Consider the following 21,785-nt stretch of genomic DNA (forward strand, 5'->3'; position numbering starts at 1 on the left):
TGTAATAGCTGGATTTTGTTGTTGTAATTTGTTGCCCGCCACATCTTGTCCGATCGGGTCGAGCGACGGCTTCCTGGGATCGAATTAGCTTTCTTGATGTAATGCATTCCGTCTCAAGGACCAAAGCTGAAGGATTTTTTCTCCAGACATATGTATATATCTTGTTTTTTCGCTTATTTGTTAGCCGATCTAGGCGTGCCATGATCAGAAAAATCTCCTTGATCCATCGGAAAGGACTCCAACAAACCCAACCACACATATTTCGTTTTCTCGGCAATTTGTGTGCCGAGCTAGGCCTGCGACGTCTTCCTGTGATCGAAAAATGTGCCTGATTTGGTGAAGTTCTATCAAGGGTCAAGGACATTTTCCCCAATCAAAAATATTTAGTTTCCTCTGCTATTTGTGAGCAGATCTGTGCGTTCCACGCCTTTTTGTAATCGGGATAGTTTCCCCAAAACAGGATACAGCATGGATGGTTTTTCAATAATTTTATTCATCATAACTTAGCTTCGTATAAATAAATAAACAATTTATATCTACTATCTAAATATTTGGACGCGTATATCCCTAAGCCTAACAGTAACGTTATCTATCTAGAAGCCCGCGAAGCCCCTCCCTCAAAGTGTTTATTGTCGATGGCCAGATGGAAGGATGACGATTGCTTCTTAGTTTCGGGTCTTCCGAGGGGTGCGCTTCGGTCCTGCTGGTATACGAGTCTGTTTGGCTGGGACAGGACTCGGTGTGTCTCGAATGCGCCTCGGTAATGCTTAGATAGGACTCCGTCCTATCTTTGTGGCAAACCCTAGGGTACACAAGTCCTCTGTGAAGGAATTTTACTGTAAAATGTATCCACAATTACATACTGATTTACTTACTCGTTTCGAAGCTGAAGGTCAGAGTTTGATTCGGGCGTGGGCGTGAACGAACATTTCCGCCGTCGATCAATGGTCATTTCTGCAGCGGACGGGTCGCCAAATTGTCGAGGAAGACCCTGGGATCCAATCCAGAAAGTTCGTTTGCGTATGGACTGGCGCTGTATCGTTACTGATAAGACGAAGATGATATCGATACACATCGATTGCTCTTAACACCAAAGTTAGTTCATACTAAATTGTAGTAAATAGGCTCCAATCACAAAAATTATGGCCACTGAAGAGCATCAGCGTCTGGCTAACATAGTGAAGAGCTGTCATGAGAGCCTGCGGCAGCTTACGAAGGAGCATGGGGCCCAGGTGGCCTGGCAGGAGCACACAAGCCCACAGAATGCGAAACGTCTGCTGGAGTACGCCAATGCAATGCGGGAACTAGCTGACATATGGGAAAGAAATGACAGCAACATGGAGCTGCAGGCACGCAGCCGCATCAAGTGGGCCATTGACTACATAACCAAGTACTTCACCGAGGGCGTATACATGCAAAAGCGCCAGCGGGAACAGAGATTACTAAAATGTTACACCAGCGAGCAGCAGCTGGGTGAAGTGACGTGCGAGTTCTTGGAGGAGCCACCAGACAGGTTGCGGGTACTGGACGTGGGAAGCTGTTTCAATCACTTTGCCAATTCCCCGCATCTGGAGGTGACGGCAATTGAATTGTGTCCCGCCACCAATGACGTCCTCCAAGCGGATTTCCTGAAAGTTGATGTGTCGCCAGGACTCGCAGAGCCAGATCTTTGCGAGGGCAGCGTGAAGAGTCTGCCTGCCAACCACTACGAGTGTCTTATATTCAGTCTTCTGTTGGAGTACATGCCCAGTGCGGAACAGCGCCTTCTTTGCTGCCGGAAAGCCTACGATCTCCTACGCCCCGAAGGTATACTTGTTCTCATAACGCCCGACTCTCAGCATGTGGGCAAGAACGCGCACCTGATGAAGAACTGGCGCTACTCATTGGCCAAATTGGGCCTCCTCAGGGTACGCTTTGAAAAGTTGCCCCATATCTCCTGCATGGTGTTCCGTAGGGCCATAAGCCTAGAGCTTTCTCGCCACTGGGCGAGCATTCACCGAGAGGAGGGCATGTGCGAAGCCATACAAATACCGCAGGACGAAAATTAGATAAGACAAGAGTCTGGCCGGCCATCTGTGTGGTTGTAAATATGTCCACGTCTACTTATTTATGACTTAACTTATTTTTCTTAAATGTGAGTTAATAATAATGGTTGACGATTTATCTATATCGTAAATATTCAAATGCTATTGCTTCTGCAACTGTGTACCAGCTGGCGCTGGTTCCGATTGTGGGAACAGGGACGTGCCGCTCTGACGCTTCTTCATGGCTGTGGAGGCACCCTGCGAGATTTTCGTTATGTTGGGGGGCAGGGGCTTCTTACGGTCTGCCTCCCATTCGGCGCGATGCAGGCGCTGCCGATGTTTGTACATGTTGGCATTCGAAAAGAACGTCATTGGACAGTTGGGACAGGTGTACAGGACCTCTCCGGTGTGAGTGGAGGTGTGCTCCTGCAGGAGAAACAGAAGATGGATTAGAAATACGATGATAGAGGACTAATTATTCGACGTACTCGTAAATCTTGCGGTCGCTTGAAAGCCTTTTCACACATTCCGCACTTGAACTTTCGCTCGCAGAGATGATTGTGGTAAATATGTCTCTTGAGGGCTCTGGAGTTGGTTGAAGTCTTGTTGCAAATGTGACAGCGGTGCTCACCCCCCGGCGGCTCATGCACCGTATTCATGTGCTGCTTAAGGCCGGACAGATGCCGCAGCCACGTGCCGCAAATCTCGCACTGCACGGGCTCCGGTTTGGGACGGGGCTCTTCGGAATGTTCCAGCTCATGATGCTTTTTGAGATTCGTTTGGGAGCGCAATGTCTTGCCACATTTATCGCACATGATCGCAGTTTCAGGGTCATGCATATAGCGCAAGTGCTCCTTCAGCTTGCGCTCCGTGGGAATTCTGGAACAGTAAAAGAATAAACATTAAGTTTGGAGTTTACTTTAAAGTCGTAGGACTAATCGTAACTAACTTCTTATTGCATTCTGGGCAGGTGAATTTGTAATCGAAACGTTGTGAGTTGCTGCGGACACCGCAACTCTACAGTTATACCCGATACTAAGTCAGTATGGCTCTCCTCCGGCAGACGCCGCTAATATTAAACGACACGACAAAGAGTGCGTGCGAGAGAGACAGAAAATCAGTCTGAGCGTGACGTCGGGCGCTGCGTAGCCACTGCAAATTGATTTGTTCCTTTTGGCTATAAAAATGATCTGATCTGATCCAGATTCAGCAATCTGATAGATATGGTCATTATCTATGATTCTGCGTTTTTAGTTTTCTCGAATCTGCAATATTGTGGATGCAACAGATTTTCGTTCTTTGTGGGGTCGGAAGGGGGTGGGGCGAAATTTTGAGATATACGTTTTATAGTGACATCTTAAAGGAGTGTGTGTACCAAATTTGGTTACTCTAGCCTTAATAGTCTCTGAGATTTGTGGATGCCTCAGATTTTCGTCCTTTGCGGTGGCGGAAGGGGGTGTGGCGAAATTTGGACACGAAACGGTCAAGGTCCGATATCACAGGAGTGTGGATACCAAATTTGGTTGCTCTGGCTCTTATAGGTTCTGAGATCCTTGAACTCATATTTTGCAATTGGCAAAACCGACCATGAAACCTGTGTGTTAGAGAGAGAGACAGAGCGAGAAAGAATGAAACTGTTTTCTTGATTCTGGCTATAATAATTATACGATCTGGTTGAGATCTTACATTCTGCGTTTTTGGTTTTATCGTATCTTTAAAAATGTGGGTGCCACAGATTTTCGTCCTTTGTGGGGTTGGAAGTGGGCGGGGCGAAGTTTTGAAATATTTTTGTAGCAGTGACATATCACAGAAGTCTGGATCCAAAACATCGTTGCTCTAGCTCTTATAGTCTTTGAGCACTACGCGCTGAAGGGGACGGACAGAGGGACAGACGGACGGACGGACGGACGGACAGACGGACAGACAGACATGGCTCAATCGACTCGGCTATTGATGCTGATCTAGAATATATATACTTTATGGGGTCGGAAACGATTCCTTCTGGACGTTACACACATCCACTTTTACCACAAATCTAATATACCCCAATACTCATTTTGAGTATCGGGTATAAAAATCTCGGTTTTGAGTGCCCCAAATGGAAAGTGGTTGTTGTTGTAATAGCTGGATTTTGTTGTTGTAATTTGTTGCCCGCCACTTCTTGTCCGATCGGGTCGAGCGACGGCTTCCTGGGATCGAATTAGCTTTCTTGATGTAATGCATTCCGTCTCAAGGACCAAAGCTGAAGGATTTTTTCTCCAGACATATGTATATATCTTGTTTTTTCGCTTATTTGTTAGCCGATCTAGGCGTGCCATGATCAGAAAAATCTCCTTGATCCATCGGAAAGGACTCCAACAAACCCAACCATACATATTTCGTTTTCTCGGCAATTTGTGTGCCGAGCTGGGCCTGCGACGTCTTCCTGTGATCGAAAAATGTGCCTGATTTGGTGAAGTTCTATCAAGGGTCAAGGACATTTTCCCCAATCAAAAATATTTAGTTTCCTCTGCTATTTGTGAGCAGATCTGTGCGTTCCACGCCTTTTTGTAATCGGGATAGTTTCCCCAAAACAGGATACAGCATGGATGGTTTTTCAATAATTTTATTCATCATAACTTAGCTTCGTATAAATAAATAAACAATTTATATCTACTATCTAAATATTTGGACGCGTATATCCCTAAGCCTAACAGTAACGTTATCTATCTAGAAGCCCGCGAAGCCCCTCCCTCAAAGTGTTTATTGTCGATGGCCAGATGGAAGGATGACGATGGCTTCTTAGTTTCGGGTCTTCCGAGGGGTGCGCTTCGGTCCTGCTGGTATACGAGTCTGTTTGGCTGGGACAGGACTCGGTGTGTCTCGAATGCGCCTCGGTAATGCTTAGATAGGACTCCGTCCTATCTTTGTGGCAAACCGTAGGGTACACAAGTCCTCTGTGAAGGAATTTTACTGTAAAGTGTATCCACAATTACATACTGATTTACTTACTCGTTTCGAAGCTGAAGGTCAGCGTTTGATTCGGGCGTGGGCGTGAACGAACATTTCCGCCGTCGATCAATGGTCATTTCTGCAGCGGACGGGTCGCCAAATTGTAGAGGAAGACCCTGGGATCCAATCCAGAAAGTTCGTTTGCGTATGGACTGGCGCTGTATCGTTACTGATAAGACGAAGATGATATCGATACACATCGATTGCTCTTAACACCAAAGTTAGTTCATACTAAATTGTAGTAAATATGCTCCAATCACAAAAATTATGGCCACTGAAGAGCATCAGCGTCTGGCTAACATAGTGAAGAGCTGTCATGAGCATGGGGCCCAGGTGGCCTGGCAGGAGCACACAAGCCCACAGAATGCGAAACGTCTGCTGGAGTACGCCAATGCAATGCGGGAACTAGCTGACATATGGGAAAGAAATGACAGCAACATGGAGCTGCAGGCACGCAGCCGCATCAAGTGGGCCATTGACTACATAACCAAGTACTTCACCGAGGGCATATACATGCAAAAGCGCCAACGGGAACAGAGATTACTAAAATGTTACACCAGCGAGCAGCAGCTGGGTGAAGTGACGTGCGAGTTCTTGGAGGAGCCACCAGACAGGTTGCGGGTACTGGACGTGGGAAGCTGTTTCAATCACTTTGCCAATTCCCCGCATCTGGAGGTGACGGCAATTGAATTGTGTCCCGCCACCAATGACGTCCTCCAAGCGGATTTCCTGAAAGTTGATGTGTCGCCAGGACTCGCAGAGCCAGATCTTTGCGAGGGCAGCGTGAAGAGTCTGCCTGCCAACCACTACGAGTGTGTTATATTCAGTCTTCTGTTGGAGTACATTCCCAGTGCGGAACAGCGCCTTCTTTGCTGCCGGAAAGCCTACGATCTCCTACGCCCCGAAGGTATACTTGTTCTCATAACGCCCGACTCTCAGCATGTGGGCAAGAACGCGCACCTGATGAAGAACTGGCGCTACTCATTGGCCAAATTGGGCCTCCTCAGGGTACGCTTTGAAAAGTTGCCCCATATCTCCTGCATGGTGTTCCGTAGGGCCATAAGCCTAGAGCTTTCTCGCCACTGGGCGAGCATTCACCGAGAGGAGGGCATGTGCGAAGCCATACAAATACCGCAGGACGAAAATTAGATAAGACAAGAGTCTGGCCGGCCATCTGTGTGGTTGTAAATATGTCCACGTCTACTTATTTATGACTTAACTTATCTGTCTTAAATGTGAGTTAATAATAATGGTTGACGATTTATCTATATCGTAAATATTCAAATGCTATTGCTTCTGCAACTGTGTACCAGCTGGCGCTGGTTCCGATTGTGGGAACAGGGACGTGCCGCTCTGACGCTTCTTCATGGCTGTGGAGGCACCCTGCGAGATTTTCATTATGTTGGGGGCAGGGGCTTCTTACGGTCTGCCTCCCATTCGGCGCGATGCAGGCGCTGCCGATGTTTGTACATGTTGGCATTCGAAAAGAACGTCATTTAACAGTTGGGACAGGTGTACAGGACCTCTCCGGTGTGAGTGGAGGTGTGCTCCTGCAGGAGAAACAGAAGATGGATTAGAAATACGATGATAGAGGACTAATTATTCGACGTACTCGTAAATCTTGCGGTCGCTTGAAAGCCTTTTCACACATTCCGCACTTGAACTTTCGCTCGCAGAGATGATTGTGGTAAATATGTCTCTTGAGGGCTCTGGAGTTGGTTGAAGTCTTGTTGCAAATGTGACAGCGGTGCTCACCCCCCGGCGGCTCATGCACCGTATTCATGTGCTGCCTAAGGCCGGACAGATGCCGCAGCCACGTGCCGCAAATCTCGCACTGCACGGGCTCCGGTTTGGGACGGGGCTCTTCGGAATGTTCCAGCTCATGATGCTTTTTGAGATTCGTTTGGGAGCGCAATGTCTTGCCACATTTATCGCACATGATCGCAGTTTCAGGGTCATGCATATAGCGCAAGTGCTCCTTCAGCTTGCGCTCCGTGGGAATTCTGGAACAGTAAAAGAATAAACATTAAGTTTGGAGTTTACTTTAAAGTCGTAGGACTAATCGTAACTAACTTCTTATTGCATTCTGGGCAGGTGAATTTTTAATCGGACTTGGCCACATGCTTGGATACATTGTGATATTCGATGGCTGCCTTGGTGGTAAAGGTTTTCGGGCACTTTTCGCACTGATAAACCCGCTTCTCCTTGGGATCCGTATTGTCGGATGGATTCGTGTGCGATTGCTCGTGCATTTCCAAGGTGCGGGAGTCCTGAAATACTTTTCCACATTGGGAGCACATAAAATGATCGGGGTTTTGATGAACCATGACATGTTCCGCCAATGTTTTACGTATCGTAAACTTCTTTCCGCAGCAGCTGACGTAGCCCGATTCGATGTTGTGCGAGAGGCGGTGATGCCGTCGCATGTCGGCAAAGTTCTGGACCAGGAGATTGCATATTTCGCAGGACAACTTTTTGAAGAACTTGATGATAATTTCATCATACTCATTTTGCTGGAGCTTGCGCCGTTCGATCTCCTCGCGGCTCATGCGGACAGGTGGGACCAAGGGCTTGGGACGCTTTCTGTACTTTTTCGGCTTGACTACGACCCGCTTGGGTATCTCAGCGTAACGCTCTTCTGGCTCAAAGTCCGGCAAACTGTTGTCCGAGTCTTCATCGCTGGTGTCACTGAAGGAGCTGGCGCTGACTTCCGTTCCCAGCGGCCACAAAGTCATTGTCATCATCGTCATCTGAGGCCAATTCTTTTTTCAGTCGTTCAGGAGACTCGAGCTTGGGCATAGGTTTCCGGCCACGCTGCGTACTTCTTCTCAGTTGGCGCTTTTTGCTAGATCCGTTTCTTTCGGATGATCCGTTTGAATCATTTAGGAACTCCGCCAGGGGAACGTCTTCATCTGAATCACTACCAAGTGCCTGCTCATTCTTTATCCGACGCTTTGGATTGGTGGGCCAGTCCGAATTTCCACTGGGCCTTTTCGTAGCAGTTTTGTGTCCATCAGTGTCCACCGGGTCCTCTAGAAACTCCAGCTTGGTCAGAGGCTCCAATTCGTTCACCTCCACCTTAACCGCGCTGGGGGCAAAGAAACCCTCGGACAGGGCATCTAGCTCTGCCGCAAGCAGGGGGTTGATGGCCTCTGTCTCGCCACAGAACTCGATTGGAATACTTTTCGAGTCGCTCTGCCGCTGCTGGTGCAGAATGTACACTCGCTCATGGAACTCATTGAAACTGCTCATGTTTTTCCAGCAGTCTCGGCAGATCACCTCCGAATTATTATCCGCAATGGGTAGCTGGGAGGGAGGGTTTAAAGATGAGTCTTTATATTGGAATCGGAATCAACTGTCCAGTAACTTACCTCAAAGAACAGGAAATGTTTGTTAATGGTCTCCCTTATGTTGAGACGCATCCCTTCATCGGAAAACAGTCCATAGGATGCATCGGAGGAACCCAAACAAAGTACACAGGATGTCATGATGTTATACTACCAAATGCATGCTAATACAATCTTTCTACGAGTCCAGCTCCATTCAGAAATTTGTTTATAAAAATTCTCATAAAATCACGCGTTATGGTATTTTTTTGTGAATTATTTGTCATGTGATAGCGCGTTTTCGGTAACACCAAATCGATAAAATAAATAAATTGAAATAGGAGTGGTGACAAAAATCAGCTGTGCGCATTTTATTAAAACAACCGACCGAAGAACTTCCAAAATTACTAGTTATCCGCATTAATTTAATTAGTATACGTCCTATTCTTGAATGGCAAAACGTAAGAATAAAAGGACCCCAAGGCGGATACATCGTCATCGGCACAAACACGGACTGTCTACACCCAAGACCACGCGGATGCTGCTCAACAAGTCGGCCCTAAGAACACAGGTAGATAACTCTCGCGCCGAAACGAGGTTCACGGTGAGTGTAGCCATAGAATATTAGAATATATTATTATTAAATTAAATGCATAGTTTGTAGTACGAGACGCGAATTGCGATTAACCCGATTATCCCGCGTATGTTGAGTGTTGTGTTGTGTTGTTGTGGTACCTTTGTCAGTGCGCAATCGCCGTAACCAAGCAGCACCGAAAAACTTAAGTACAGACAAAAATTGAGCAAGTTCCAGAAAAACCTTGACACGAATTAGACCATCGCAGACAAGCAAATCGAAGGCAGAAAAAGTCGTTATCAAATCCAAGTTGCCAAAAGCAGTTACCAAAACCCACCAAAAATCAGCGAAAAATGGAAGAGATCTGGAAGAAAGTCTGCAGCCACTCCGATGTGCCCGAGCAGGTGGCCAATGAGTGGTTCACTCGCATCCAGGAGCATCTGAGTGACGACAGTCCCTCGCGGGCCTACCACAACTGGAACCAGATGATGCAGCGCAAGGAGTCGCACCTGGCAGAGTGCACCAATCCGAACATTGTGCTGGCTGCATTCTTTCAGTATTACCACTTTGATGGCAACCGCAGCTGTGTAGAGGAAAACTGCGAGGTATTCCAGGAGTTCTGCAAGGAAGCCACCATCGAAGATGTGAGTAAGAGTCCGACATCATTTGACCATGGGCTATAGCTTGAGTGTTGCTGCGTGTCTTAAACAGGATGATACCAAGAGTCTGGTGTGCAACCTGTTGGGACGCAAAACTCCCGAGAACGAAGTGCACTGGTGCCACGACGATGAAGCCAATTTGTTGCAGGATGTGGATTTGGTGGTGCTAGCGTAAGTATTTTTCCCATCCCCGAAACGAAACGAATTTGTTGCTTATTTGCTACAACGTCTGATGATCCACAAGGTCCTCACCGGAGGAGTACAAGCACTATACAACGCTTCTGCGTTCCGAATACGCAAATCTCGATGATGCGACATACAAGGCAATGCGCATTAAGGTTCTGGAGACACTATTGCTTATACCATCAATATATGCAACTGGGGAGTACCACGACAAGTACGAGGAGCAGGCCCGTGCCAATATACGCAGCGAGATACTCGAGTTGAAGAAGTAAGGCGTTTGCGCGACTTGCTCAGATTTAGATTCCAAAGGGCTCTTTATTTGCTGCTTAGCTGTGTACTTAATTGCTGTTTAAACCTCATTCGAAATGCATGAAATTACGACACAACCAAGACTGCTCGAAGGACAGAGGTTCCTTGACAGATTGGGACGTCTTTTTTTAACAGTCCCATGCATGGACTCTAGATAAATTGTAACTTAATTCTGAACTGAATTCAAGTTTAATCAAAATTTGTCTACTAGTTCGATTTTATGCCAATCTATACGTAAGCCCTTTTAATATAATTATTACCATATTCCCACAATAAACATGATAAATATGTATATCAAAAACTACTCAAAAGCACGCCGTTTTACTAAAAGCACATTTTGAGAACTAAAATTTGAATACCTCTTGGGTGAGGGGCACACAGTAACATTGGATTACTTTTCTTTTTTTCTTTTATCAAAACTGAGCTTGAAATTTTTCATAATTTGCATTCCCTTTCACCAGGCTAATCAAACACAGCAAATTACAGAAGCCGCCAGCGACAGAACCGCAATGCCACCAGTAGGTAACTTTACAGAGCGTTCCGCGATGCCATCAGCAGACCAACCTGCTCGATTCAAGAAGTTCAAAGATGATCGGAGCAGGTTGAGACGGTGGATGGTAGCTTTGAGGAAGTTATATTATTGCATTTTGATTATTTCAGAACTCTCCCAAGCGCTTGCAGCCGAACGCACAAAAGAAAAAGAAGAAAATGGATCGCAAATACATCCAGAAGCTGCTGAGCTCGATCAAGAAGAAATACCGGATGAACAAAGGTCTGCACTTTAAGCGCAGGTTGGAGTTTCGAAATGATCCGCCGGCTGAGGCAGTATTGCCCAAGCCCAAGTTTTATATACCCCGAAGGTAAGGTAGAGATTGTATTTGGACTTTGACCACTTATTCACATGCAACTCAGGCGAATGGGAGCTCAACTCCAAATCAAAATGATACCATTGAGGATGGAGAAATAGTTGAGGGACTAGAAATCAGCGATGATGATGATGACTGCGTGCTACTGGAGCCCCCAACGGCCTTCATAAACATCGATGATGATGAGAGTGATGGCGAGCCCTCTACCAGTGACAGAAGCTTCAAGGCTTGCAAGCGTCGTGCGGAATTGCTCGCCTCATCACCTCAAATACTGTTCGAAGACTGCCATCGCCAGACGGCGCTTCTTAGGACATCGAAACCAACAAATCAACTGCTTTATTCCACCATGGCCAAGAAGACCGTGTCAGAGTCTTCCTACATCGTCTCAGACGATAGCTTCGAAACGGCCAGGCCGAAGACAAGCCAAACACATGCCGATTCTGTCATTGTTATCGATGACACTATTACGGAGGAAGACTTCATTCCGTTGCCACCCGATGATCCAATATTGAAAACCTCTAAAACGAAGAGAAAGAAGCGGAGTAGCAAACGAATGAGCGACCGCCTGTTCACTTCTGCGGAAAAGAAAGAACTTGGTAAGTACAATAGAAACACCTTCAACCCCTCAGAGGAATCGGAAGAGACTGACAACGAGCCGAAATCAAACAAGAGAGCGGTGATAATCGATGGCAGCAATGTGGCCTTTGCGTGAGTGTTTCGCTACGACATACACGTGTATGTAAGCTAAAGAACCCATTTACAATACCCTCACAGACATGGAAATTCCAACATATTCTCCTCGGAGGGCATCAAATATTGCCTGCAGTATTTCGATAAAATGGGCCATAATGCCAAGGCTGTGATACCGACGTTCCGCAAAAATTCTACCAAATCTACGAATCCCGAACTTCTGGATAAGCTGCACAAAGAGGGTAAGATCGTGTTTACTCCATGCAAGAACTTGCCTGGTAAAATGTCCACCAGCTACGATGATCGGTAAGCTGTAGATTGATTTTGTATTTCCCATTAAATCTCCATTAAAATACTTTGTTTCCCATCCTTCAGCTTCATATTGCAGCTGGCGTACGAGTGGAATGCAGCTGTGGTGTCGAATGATAACTACAGGGATCTGATAAATGAGAATCCAGCATTCAAGAAGATTGTGGAGACTCGCGTTCTTGGCTATTCTTGGTGCGACAACATATTCATACTCCCAAAGGATCCGTATGGACGCTGGGGACCGACACTTGATGAAATACTAAAATGTTAATTCCTTCCTTATATGTATTTAAATTCGTTCAGTTTAGTTAAATCAGTTATCTCATTGAAGCTATTTACATTTCATATCTCGTTGGCATTTCTGTGGCTCCATCTTTTCTTTTTTGAATCACATCAAGAAATGAAAAGTTGACAAATTATCAGGGATACGTTTATTTCAGCATTTAGTAAATTGCTTAATCGAAAATTAAAGAAACTGTTGTTCATACATAAGAATTACTCTTAAAATTTCTTGTATATATGTATAAGCGTGTATATTTAAGTATGGAATAAAATTTATTATTTCGGAATCGAAAGTTTTTGTTACAACACCGGTGGCTGACCGTTCACCAGGAACGTTGTGGTGGTTGTCGTCGTGGTGGTGGAGGCGAGAGTTCCCGACTCGTAGACTGGCGGTGGCTCGTTGATGCCCACCTCCAGGTTGGTGGCAATAGTCAGTGTGGAGGCTGCATTGCTTACTCCTTGCTTCTGTTCGCAGTATGCTGCCTCATCGTAGCTGGGCGGCAGATCCAAAGTCTTTGGCAGCACAGTAATCTGGTCGTTCTGGTCACCTACACTGACGCTGCGGATGCCAGCGGCACAGCTGGAACTGCAATTGCAATTGTTGTTCGTCACACTGATTTCCATCTCACGACGGGCTGAAGGAAGAGAAGGAAGCGATTTCAAAATCACATTTAAATTTACACTTGCCGCCAAAGCTCTTTGTTAAGAAGCTTTCAGCTGTAAAAACGATAGCTTTCGCTGTTAAAACGCTATATTCAAGGTGTTAACATAACATGGCATATCGCTGTTACGTCAGCTGACTCTGCTGTCACGTCACCCGAGCTGACGCTTGGCCGCGTTTCTAAATAATTTCATTGCTTCTATAAAGTTTCAGCTTGTTGTTTACGTACGCGGCTGCAATACCAGCGGCGCCACCTAAAGCGCACAAAATCTAGTAAGTGAAACTATTTGCACAAGTTCGAACCTTTCGATCGGCTCACCTTCATTCACGTTTATATAATACGCGTTGGCGCCTCGCACCAGTTGAAAGTTAAGATGCATGTGGCATACAGAAATCGAGAGATATGTAAATGAAAATGTTTGCTCAATGCTGTTTGAAAGATGCAACAAGTTTAATCGCACCAATTTGAGCTATTAGAGGGCCGCCACGAAAGTGTTCCAGTCCAAAGTGCAAATGCTGAAACTAATGAGTGAACTCTGACCCTGACTCATTCGCAAAACTAATTTCGGGGTAATTTGAAGTGAAAGCCCTCCCCAGAGCACAGTTCAGGGGATAATCGGCATTGACAACCTGTTGGCTTCACAGTTGACTGGCTTCTCCCGCGCTGGCATTCCAACAACCGAGACACCACACAAATTTTAACACTTTCTTCTTCACATTCCACAGCACAGAATCCGCTGCCATAGATGTCGTTGCGTCGCGTTCTGGGCTATGGCGCCTTAGGCGCTGGACTGGTCAGTACCGGCCTCAGTCTCCACACAAACGACTACGACCCGAACTCCCTAGGGATTGTGCGGCTGTCGCGCTCCGCTGCTGCCGTCGTGGATGTGGCTCTAACCTACAAGCGAGAGCTCTACTACAGGGAATGGGACAAAGAGACGCCCGAATACAAGGCTGAGAAGAGTCGGGTGCACAAGATAGCGGCCGAGAAGCTGCTGAAGCTGATATGCACCAATAAGGGGGTGTACATCAAGGTCGTGCAGCACATAGGTGCCCTGGAGTATCTGCTGCCCAAGAAGTTTGTGCAGACAATGAAGGTGCTGCACTCGGATGCGCCACAGAATCCAATCGAGGACCTGTACAAGGTTATCCGACAGGACCTGAAGTGCAATCCGGAGGATATATTCGATAGCTTTGAGCGGGAACCACTTGGCACCGCCTCCCTAGCCCAGGTGCACAAGGCTCGCCTGAAGACCGGTGAGATAGTGGCTGTCAAGGTGCAGCATCCGTATGTGAAGGGCAACTCCCGCGTGGATATGAAAACGATAGAGCTGGCGGTCAATGTGCTATCCAGAATATTCCCCGACTTTAAGATCCACTGGCTGGTGGAGGAGTCCAAGAAGAACCTGCCCGTCGAGCTGGACTTTCTGAACGAGGGCCGCAACGCCGAGAAGGTTGCCAAGAATTTTGAGAAGTACAGCTGGCTGCGCGTGCCCAAGATCTACTGGCATCTGAGCTCCACCCGTGTTCTGGTCATGGAGTATCTGGAGGGTGGCCATTTCAAGGACCTCTCCTACATTAAGAGCAACAAAGTGCACAACATCGACGCTTTTGCGGTTTCCAATCGCATCGGCCAGCTGTACTCGGAGATGATCTTCAAGACGGGCTTTGTACACAGTGATCCGCATCCGGGAAACATTCTGGTGCGGCGCACACCTCAGCACAATGTAGAGATCATCCTGCTGGACCACGGGCTGTACGCCAACTTGACGGACAAGTTCCGCTACGATTACTCCAAGCTCTGGCTAAGCATACTCAATGTGGACCGCAAGGCCATGCGGTTTCACAGCGAGCAGTTGGGAATCAAGGGGATCTGTACGGACTGTTTGCCTGCATGGTGACTGGCCGTCCCAGGGAGACGGTCATGCAGGGCATCACCAAAGTCAAATATTCCAAAGAGGAGGTGAGTTTATCCAAATTTTCTCTCTCGAACTCTAATGTTGATGATTTGTATCTCCATTTGCAGAATGACACCCTTCAGAGCAACACTTCCATGGTGCTACCTCACATTTCGGATGTCCTGGAGCAGGTCGATCGCCAGATGCTGCTCATCCTGAAGACGAACGATTTGATTCGGGGCATTGAATCGACGTTGCGCACACAGAACCGCATGACCGCGTTCTGGGTCATGTCCAAGTTCTGTGTCCAATCCTCGTATGCCGAGCAGAGGACCCAGCTGGCCAACTCCCGTTCGCGGGCCCTATGGCTGCAACTGCGCGAGCGCTTGGAGCTGCTCAAGCTGAACTGTTACTACCTCTACCTGGGACTGATTAACTTTGGTTTCCTCGAAGCACTCAAGCAGGTCATATAGCACTATCTGAATTAAAAGTACAAAACTGGTGACAAATTACCTCGCTGTAGGGGGATGGGAGTAAGCGGAGGGTTAGCAGGAGCAGATCCCAAATCGATCTCAGCTTACCATAATCACCACAGGCGGTAGAAGGAAGATGAACAGAAACACCAGGATTACATACATCACATAGTTAAAATAGTAGTACACGTAGGGACCTTCCCACGTAGCGGTATATCTGCCACCATTGCTGGCCCACCCAGCAGGAGTTGGGCTCACAGTGGCATTACTAATCGACGTAGTAGTGGTCGTCAAATTCGCAATTGTGGTTGTAGCTCTATTACTCTATTGTAGCTCTATTAACCGTACTGTTTAAAGCAGGGGCCATATTCCACTCGATATAATTTCTTGTCTATCTATCTATTTATTATTTTGCGTAACACGAATCGAAGTGTATCAATTGCTTCAAAGGCGACGCGGCGGAGCTCGATCGAACTGACTAACTAGACTGGCCCAAATTGATGGCCCCAACCGGGCATGGGTCAGACCTGCGCACACCCGCCGCACACCCGCACATATTTGCTTTGTAATCATTAGCTGATAAGGTGACAAAGGCAGCAACCCGAGCCAGGGGCTTACTTACGGCTGGGTGTGATTTCTGCTCTGTTTTCCGTTTTGTTTCGTGCCTGGCAATATCTAATGAGGCGATATGATAAATGTGCGCAAATAGATATATATCTGTACATGGACAATCGTTTTTGCGAGTGTTTTTTTTTTTTTTTTTTTTTTTTTTATATTCATATACTTATTTATTTGCTCTATAATATATACTATACAATTTATATTTATCTTAATTTAACGGACAAGATTATGTTGGGACTAGGGGCCCCGCGGACTGCGGTACTGCCGCAAAGCATTTCTTCGCAGTGGCGTGGACACCTACTCCGTCTGCTCCTTCCGCCTTCTCTCCAAGGACCTAAGCGTTCTCATCACGCTAGAGGCGAACTCCGCGGCCGCTTCCCACACCTTCGGGTCTGCCAGCATCAGCGGCACCAGAGTCTCGGTGCTGACCCTAGACCCTGCTGCTGTCTCCAATGTCTGACGCTCGAGGTCAAACCTGTGGCAGTCGAAGAGGACGTGGCGAGCGTCCTCCTCTATGCCTGTGCCACACTCGGGCACCAGTCCTCTGTCTCGTGGCCGGCCATCTGTCTATGCTGGTCCTTCTGGCGGCGTCCTTAATTTCTGCTTTGGAGCGTACCTCGGCTGCACTGTCCGTCATGGCAGTGTTTGTGTTTGTGTGTGTGGAATACTATTGTATGTATATATTAAGAATATATTTCATGATTTATGGAGAGCGGGCACTCTTCTCGGGCACCAGTTCAGTGTCCCAACTCTGGAAAATATTTATGTTTGTTCTCAAGAACAACCATCCCACTCCCCACTTACCTGGCTCATCCTTGAGGCGCAGCGACATCGAATAGGAGCGAAAGGTTATCATCAGCACCTGCAAAAGATACTTGATAGTTGGGGCAACCAGGAGCAGCAGTAGATGGACTGTAGTGTCCACTTACACGCAGCAGGAAGATCAGGAGGCCAAGGAGGCAGAGGGTGAGAAGCATAGCCCCAAGATTATCCATTATAGCCGAATCAGTTAACACTCGTTTGCTTTGATGGCTAGCTTTCTGTCTGCCGGATGAGTGGGTGCTCCTTGATTCACACTAAAGCCTTTGGCATATGTCAAGGTTCAAGATAAGATATGGTCCGAACCGAACTTGATTACATTTTAAGCGTTTGATCGACTTTTTAGCGGCATTGTCTTGCAGCCGTGACTCCCCTAACTCTAACTCTGTCAAAGTCACGTAGAATCGCGATGCGAATCGTTGAAGAACTGATTTCCAAATGGCCAACACACAGATTATACTCGTTGTGTTATCATCGCCAGATTGCTCTTTTATGCTTTCTGTTTATCTCATGCCGGAGCAAAAGCCCACAACGAGATGACGACGATAGGCGGTCTGACATTTGTTACAGGTTAATTAAAGCCAGTGGCCGCTTGTTTGGAATTCCGGCCAAAACGCTGAACTCTTCCTTTGGACAACCCCTGACCCCGGGACAAAGATTGAGACTTCATTGCATTTCATTTTCCAACATATATATTTCGAATGGGTTTACTTTGATTTGAAATCAATTGAACGAATAATAAAAAGCATCACACGAAAATTCTTAAATACTTAAAGACTACCAACATCAAGTTTCTGCATATGTATCGCTACACAGATATGCATACATATATATTTTATTGAATTAGCAAAGAGTTTTTGTTTTTGGTTTGTCCATTATTATTTTTATGCAATGCATTCTCTCATAATGTTGAAATCGGCACAATTGATATACTATATATTTATTCATTTACTGATAATAAATAAATCGTTTCCATTATCCACTGTTTTTTTTTAATTTACGGCAATATAATTTTATTTGTTTGCTATACATTTAGGTTTCGTATCATCTGCAAATTATCATCGCGCACACAGTTTGCATAAACATATGTATATATATACATATATATATGTTGAGACAACGAGCTTTTTCGCTGACTATGATTGTTCAATAATTTCACGAATTAATAATTTCCGAAACGTTATAAATTTTATTATAGGTATTTTGTGTGTTGAGGGTGTCCGAAGATGCCAGAGCCTTTTACAATAGTATTAAAGTGATACACTTGGATGAGGCAAGCGAGCCGATCTCGAGCCAAAGTAATAGATTGGTGACAAAAAAGGTCTGTTCTCCAACTATGTCAAGCGGTAACTGCTAGAGCAGGCGCAGCTGCTGACGGCATAGCGACGGCATATGAAGGAAAATAGGAAAAGATAACAAGAGCGAGCATAGATAAAGACTAGATGATTAAATGAGAGCATGTTGCTGAGCGAGCATAGATAAAGCTACGCTTACGTTACGTTAGTTTAGTATAATGACAAAAATGGAAAGGAAAGTAAATTGATAGGCAATAGAACGATGGTACAAAATTTACACTCGGGCTTCGCCCGAACATACTCCCCCCGTGAGATGATTAAATGAGAGCATGTTGCTGAGCGAGCATAGATAAAGCTACGCTTACGTTACGTTAGTTTAGTATAATGACAAAAATGGAAAGGAAAGTAAATTGATAGGCAATAGAACGATGGTACAAAATTTACACTCGGGCTTCGCCCGAACATACTCCCCCCGTGGAAGGATCCATGCCTTTCACCTCATCTCGTAGAGGCAATAGACATAGTTTTGCAAGTGCTCTTCGGCTAACACCTGTAACCATCCCGATCAAGGCGACTCGAGATACGCCATCAGCTCCTGGGATGAGCTCGAGGATTCTCGCTGGAGGCCACTTCAGAGGAGGGAAGTTCTCGTCCTTAACAAGTACGACATCATTGACGTGAAGCTCAGGATTCCGGGGGCGCCACTTCGTTCTTTCTTGAAGACTGGTTAAATACGAGTGGCGCCAGCGAGACCGAAAGATTTGCTGAAGCTGTGTGACCTTCTGCCAAGTGAACCAAGTCAGGCTCCAAGAAGGTTGTGATGGGGGCGCCAACCAGAAAATGGTTGGGCGTGAGTACATCGAGATCTGCAGGGTTCTCTGAAAGAGGAAACAATGGCCTTGAATTAATGATTGCACAGATGTTGCACGCGAGAGTGCGCAGCTCATCAAATCCAAGAAGCGAGGATCCAAGGGCACGTCGAAGATGATGTTTAGCAAGCTTGACTGACGCCGCCCACAATCCTCCAAAATGTGACGATCTAGGAGGAATGAAACGCCAATCGATGCAATCGGTGAAACAAGCTTGATGCACGGCTTCTTGATGACTGTCGCTTAGGAATAGCGACTTATGTTCCGCCAGTTCGTTCCGCGCTCCAACAAAATTTGTGGCATTATCTGACCAAATACGAATAGGTCTTCCACGGGTGCAAATGAAACGGCGAAGAGCAGAGAGGAACACAGACGTTGTAAGATCCTTCACAAGCTCGATGTGAACCGCCTTGGTGGAGAAGCATATAAAAATGCTCATGTAGCACTTTAGTGGGGGCCGGTTTCGAACTTCTGATTTATACAGGAACGGACCGCAATAGTCCACGCCGGTAACTAAAAATGCACGAGATTCGATGACCGGAAGATCTGCCATTATTTGCTCGAGAGTTCGAGGCTTCACTCTAATTGGAACGAGGGCCGCAACGCCGAGAAGGTTGCCAAGAATTTTGAGAAGTACAGCTGGCTGCGCGTGCCCAAGATCTACTGGCATCTGAGCTCCACCCGTGTTCTGGTCATGGAGTATCTGGAGGGTGGCCATGTCACGGACCTCTCCTACATTAAGAGCAACAAAGTGCACAAAATCGACGCTTTTGCGGTTTCCAATCGCATCGGCCAGCTGTACTCGGAGATGATCTTCAAGACGGGCTTTGTACACAGTGATCCGCATCCGGGAAACATTCTGGTGCGGCGCACACCTCAGCACAATGTAGAGATCATCCTGCTGGACCACGGGCTGTACGCCAACTTGACGGACAAGTTCCGCTACGATTACTCCAAGCTCTGGCTAAGCATACTCAATGTGGACCGCAAGGCCATGCGGTTTCACAGCGAGCAGTTGGGAATCAAGGGGGATCTGTACGGACTGTTTGCCTGCATGGTGACTGGCCGTCCCAGGGAGACGGTCATGCAGGGCATCACCAAAGTCAAATATTCCAAAGAGGAGGTGAGTTTATCCAAATTTTCTCTCTCGAACTCTAATGTTGATGATTTGTATCTCCATTTGCAGAATGACACCCTTCAGAGCAACACTTCCATGGTGCTACCTCACATTTCGGATGTCCTGGAGCAGGTCGATCGCCAGATGCTGCTCATCCTGAAGACGAACGATTTGATTCGGGCCATTGAATCGACGTTGCGCACACAGAACCGCATGACCGCGTTCTGGGTCATGTCCAAGTTCTGTGTCCAATCCTCGTATGCCGAGCAGAGGACCCAGCTGGCCAACTCCCGTTCGCGGGCCCTATGGCTGCAACTGCGCGAGCGCTGGGAGCTGCTCAAGCTGAACTGTTACTACCTCTACCTGGGACTGATTAACTTTGGTTTCCTCGAAGCACTCAAGCAGGTCATATAGCACTATCTGAATTAAAAGTACAAAACTGGTGACAAATTACCTCGCTGTAGGGGGATGGGAGTAAGCGGAGGGTTAGCAGGAGCAGATCCCAAATCGATCTCAGCTTACCATAATCACCACAGGCGGTAGAAGGAAGATGAACAGAAACACCAGGATTACATACATCACATAGTTAAAATAGTAGTACACGTAGGGACCTTCCCACGTAGCGGTATATCTGCCACCATTGCTGGCCCACCCAGCAGGAGTTGGGCTCACAGTGGCATTACTAATCGACGTAGTAGTGGTCGTCAAATTCGCAATTGTGGTTGTAGCTCTATTACTCTATTGTAGCTCTATTAACCGTACTGTTTAAAGCAGGGGCCATATTCCACTCGATATAATTTCTTGTCTATCTATCTATTTATTATTTTGCGTAACACGAATCGAAGTGTATCAATTGCTTCAAAGGCGACGCGGCGGAGCTCGATCGAACTGACTAACTAGACTGGCCCAAATTGATGGCCCCAACCGGGCATGGGTCAGACCTGCGCACACCCGCCGCACACCCGCACATATTTGCTTTGTAATCATTAGCTGATAAGGTGACAAAGGCAGCAACCCGAGCCAGGGGCTTACTTACGGCTGGTTGTGATTTCTGCTCTGTTTTCCGTTTTGTTTCGTGCCTGGCAATATCTAATGAGGCGATATGATAAATGTGCGCAAATAGATATATATCTGTACATGGACAATCGTTTTTGCGAGAGTTTTTTTTTTTTTTTTTTTTTTTTTATATTCATATACTTATTTATTTGCTCTATAATATATACTATACAATTTATATTTATCTTAATTTAACGGACAAGATTATGTTGGGACTAGGGGCCCCGCGGACTGCGGTACTGCCGCAAAGCATTTCTTCGCAGTGGCGTGGACACCTACTCCGTCTGCTCCTTCCGCCTTCTCCAAGGACCTAAGCGTTCGCATCACGCTAGAGGCGAACTCCGCGGCCGCTTCCCACACCTTCGGGTCTGCCAGCATCAGCGGCACCAGAGTCTCGGTGCTGACCATAGACCCTGCTGCTGTCTCCAATGTCTGACGCTCGAGGTCAAACCTGTGGCAGTCGAAGAGGACGTGGCGAGCGTCCTCCTCTATGCCTGTGCCACACTCGGGGCACCAGTCCTCTGTCTCGTGGCCGGCCATCTGTCTATGCTGGTCCTTCTGGCGGAGGCCTTAATTTCTGCTTTGGAGCGTACCTCGGCTGCACTGTCCGTCATGGCAGTGTTTGTGTTTGTGTGTGTGGAATACTATTGTATGTATATATTAAGAATATATTTCATGATTTATGGAGAGCGGGCACTCTTCTCGGGCACCAGTTCAGTGTCCCAACTCTGGAAAATATTTATGTTTGTTCTCAAGAACAACC

The 21,785-nt window shown here is 46.7% G+C and overlaps 6 protein-coding genes and 2 pseudogenes across 11 annotated transcripts; 4 read left to right on the plus strand and 4 right to left on the minus strand.

Moving 5' to 3' along the window:
* The first annotated feature begins 1,094 nt into the window (after window positions 1-1,094).
* Window positions 1,095-6,292, plus strand: LOC108159113 (S-adenosylmethionine sensor upstream of mTORC1). 3 transcript variants are annotated; one of them, XM_033397315.1, is made up of 2 exons: window positions 1,095-1,244; window positions 5,361-6,292. In XM_033397315.1, exons 1-2 carry the CDS (start codon window positions 1,143-1,145, stop codon window positions 6,162-6,164), a joined length of 906 nt encoding a protein of 301 aa, XP_033253206.1. In that variant the 5' UTR covers window positions 1,095-1,142; the 3' UTR covers window positions 6,165-6,292. The 3 variants fall into 3 exon arrangements, with proteins under 3 accessions (XP_033253206.1, XP_033253205.1, XP_017147584.2); XM_033397314.1 differs by having other exon boundaries at window positions 1,095-1,232; window positions 5,349-6,292; XM_017292095.2 differs by lacking the exon at window positions 5,361-6,292 and having other exon boundaries at window positions 1,097-2,176.
* On the minus strand, window positions 2,079-8,607 carry LOC117192606 (annotated as a pseudogene).
* LOC117192603 lies at window positions 4,625-5,289 on the minus strand. The gene is made up of 2 exons (XM_033397316.1): window positions 5,016-5,289; window positions 4,625-4,960 (listed from the first exon to the last, which is right to left on the minus strand). Exons 1-2 carry the CDS (start codon window positions 5,213-5,215, stop codon window positions 4,726-4,728), a joined length of 435 nt encoding a protein of 144 aa, XP_033253207.1. The 5' UTR covers window positions 5,216-5,289; the 3' UTR covers window positions 4,625-4,725.
* On the minus strand, window positions 6,425-6,799 carry LOC117192605 (zinc finger protein 596-like). Its single transcript, XM_033397321.1, has 2 exons — window positions 6,628-6,799; window positions 6,425-6,565 (listed from the first exon to the last, which is right to left on the minus strand). Exons 1-2 carry the CDS (start codon window positions 6,796-6,798, stop codon window positions 6,512-6,514), a joined length of 225 nt encoding a protein of 74 aa, XP_033253212.1. The 5' UTR covers window position 6,799; the 3' UTR covers window positions 6,425-6,511.
* Window positions 8,608-8,650: 43 nt separating the features above from the next.
* On the plus strand, window positions 8,651-12,461 carry LOC117185899. The gene is made up of 7 exons (XM_033398542.1): window positions 8,651-8,912; window positions 10,528-10,588; window positions 10,727-10,838; window positions 10,893-10,926; window positions 10,979-11,640; window positions 11,707-11,928; window positions 11,998-12,461. Exons 1-7 carry the CDS (start codon window positions 8,793-8,795, stop codon window positions 12,200-12,202), a joined length of 1,416 nt encoding a protein of 471 aa, XP_033254433.1. The 5' UTR covers window positions 8,651-8,792; the 3' UTR covers window positions 12,203-12,461.
* LOC117185869 lies at window positions 8,853-10,370 on the plus strand. Its single transcript, XM_017292087.2, has 4 exons — window positions 8,853-8,945; window positions 8,999-9,559; window positions 9,627-9,745; window positions 9,819-10,370. The coding sequence occupies exons 2-4, from the start codon at window positions 9,269-9,271 to the stop codon at window positions 10,027-10,029; spliced, it is 621 nt and encodes a 206-aa protein (XP_017147576.2). The 5' UTR covers window positions 8,853-8,945; window positions 8,999-9,268; the 3' UTR covers window positions 10,030-10,370.
* A 39-nt stretch (window positions 12,462-12,500) lies between the features above and the next one.
* Window positions 12,501-17,112, minus strand: LOC117192604. 4 transcript variants are annotated; one of them, XM_033397320.1, is made up of 3 exons: window positions 16,796-17,112; window positions 16,671-16,728; window positions 12,501-12,848 (listed from the first exon to the last, which is right to left on the minus strand). In XM_033397320.1, the coding sequence occupies exons 1-3, from the start codon at window positions 16,859-16,861 to the stop codon at window positions 12,514-12,516; spliced, it is 459 nt and encodes a 152-aa protein (XP_033253211.1). In that variant the 5' UTR covers window positions 16,862-17,112; the 3' UTR covers window positions 12,501-12,513. The 4 variants fall into 4 exon arrangements, with proteins under 4 accessions (XP_033253211.1, XP_033253208.1, XP_033253210.1 ...); XM_033397317.1 differs by lacking the exons at window positions 16,671-16,728; window positions 16,796-17,112 and adding exons at window positions 15,286-15,289; window positions 15,354-15,761; XM_033397319.1 differs by lacking the exons at window positions 16,671-16,728; window positions 16,796-17,112 and adding an exon at window positions 15,354-15,442.
* On the plus strand, window positions 13,013-15,284 carry LOC117192602 (annotated as a pseudogene).
* Window positions 17,113-21,785: the final 4,673 nt, after the last annotated feature.

Source organism: Drosophila miranda, assembly GCF_003369915.1.
Source record: "Drosophila miranda strain MSH22 chromosome Y unlocalized genomic scaffold, D.miranda_PacBio2.1 Contig_Y2_pilon, whole genome shotgun sequence".
In the NCBI taxonomy this organism is placed as follows: Eukaryota; Metazoa; Arthropoda; class Insecta; order Diptera; family Drosophilidae; genus Drosophila; species Drosophila miranda.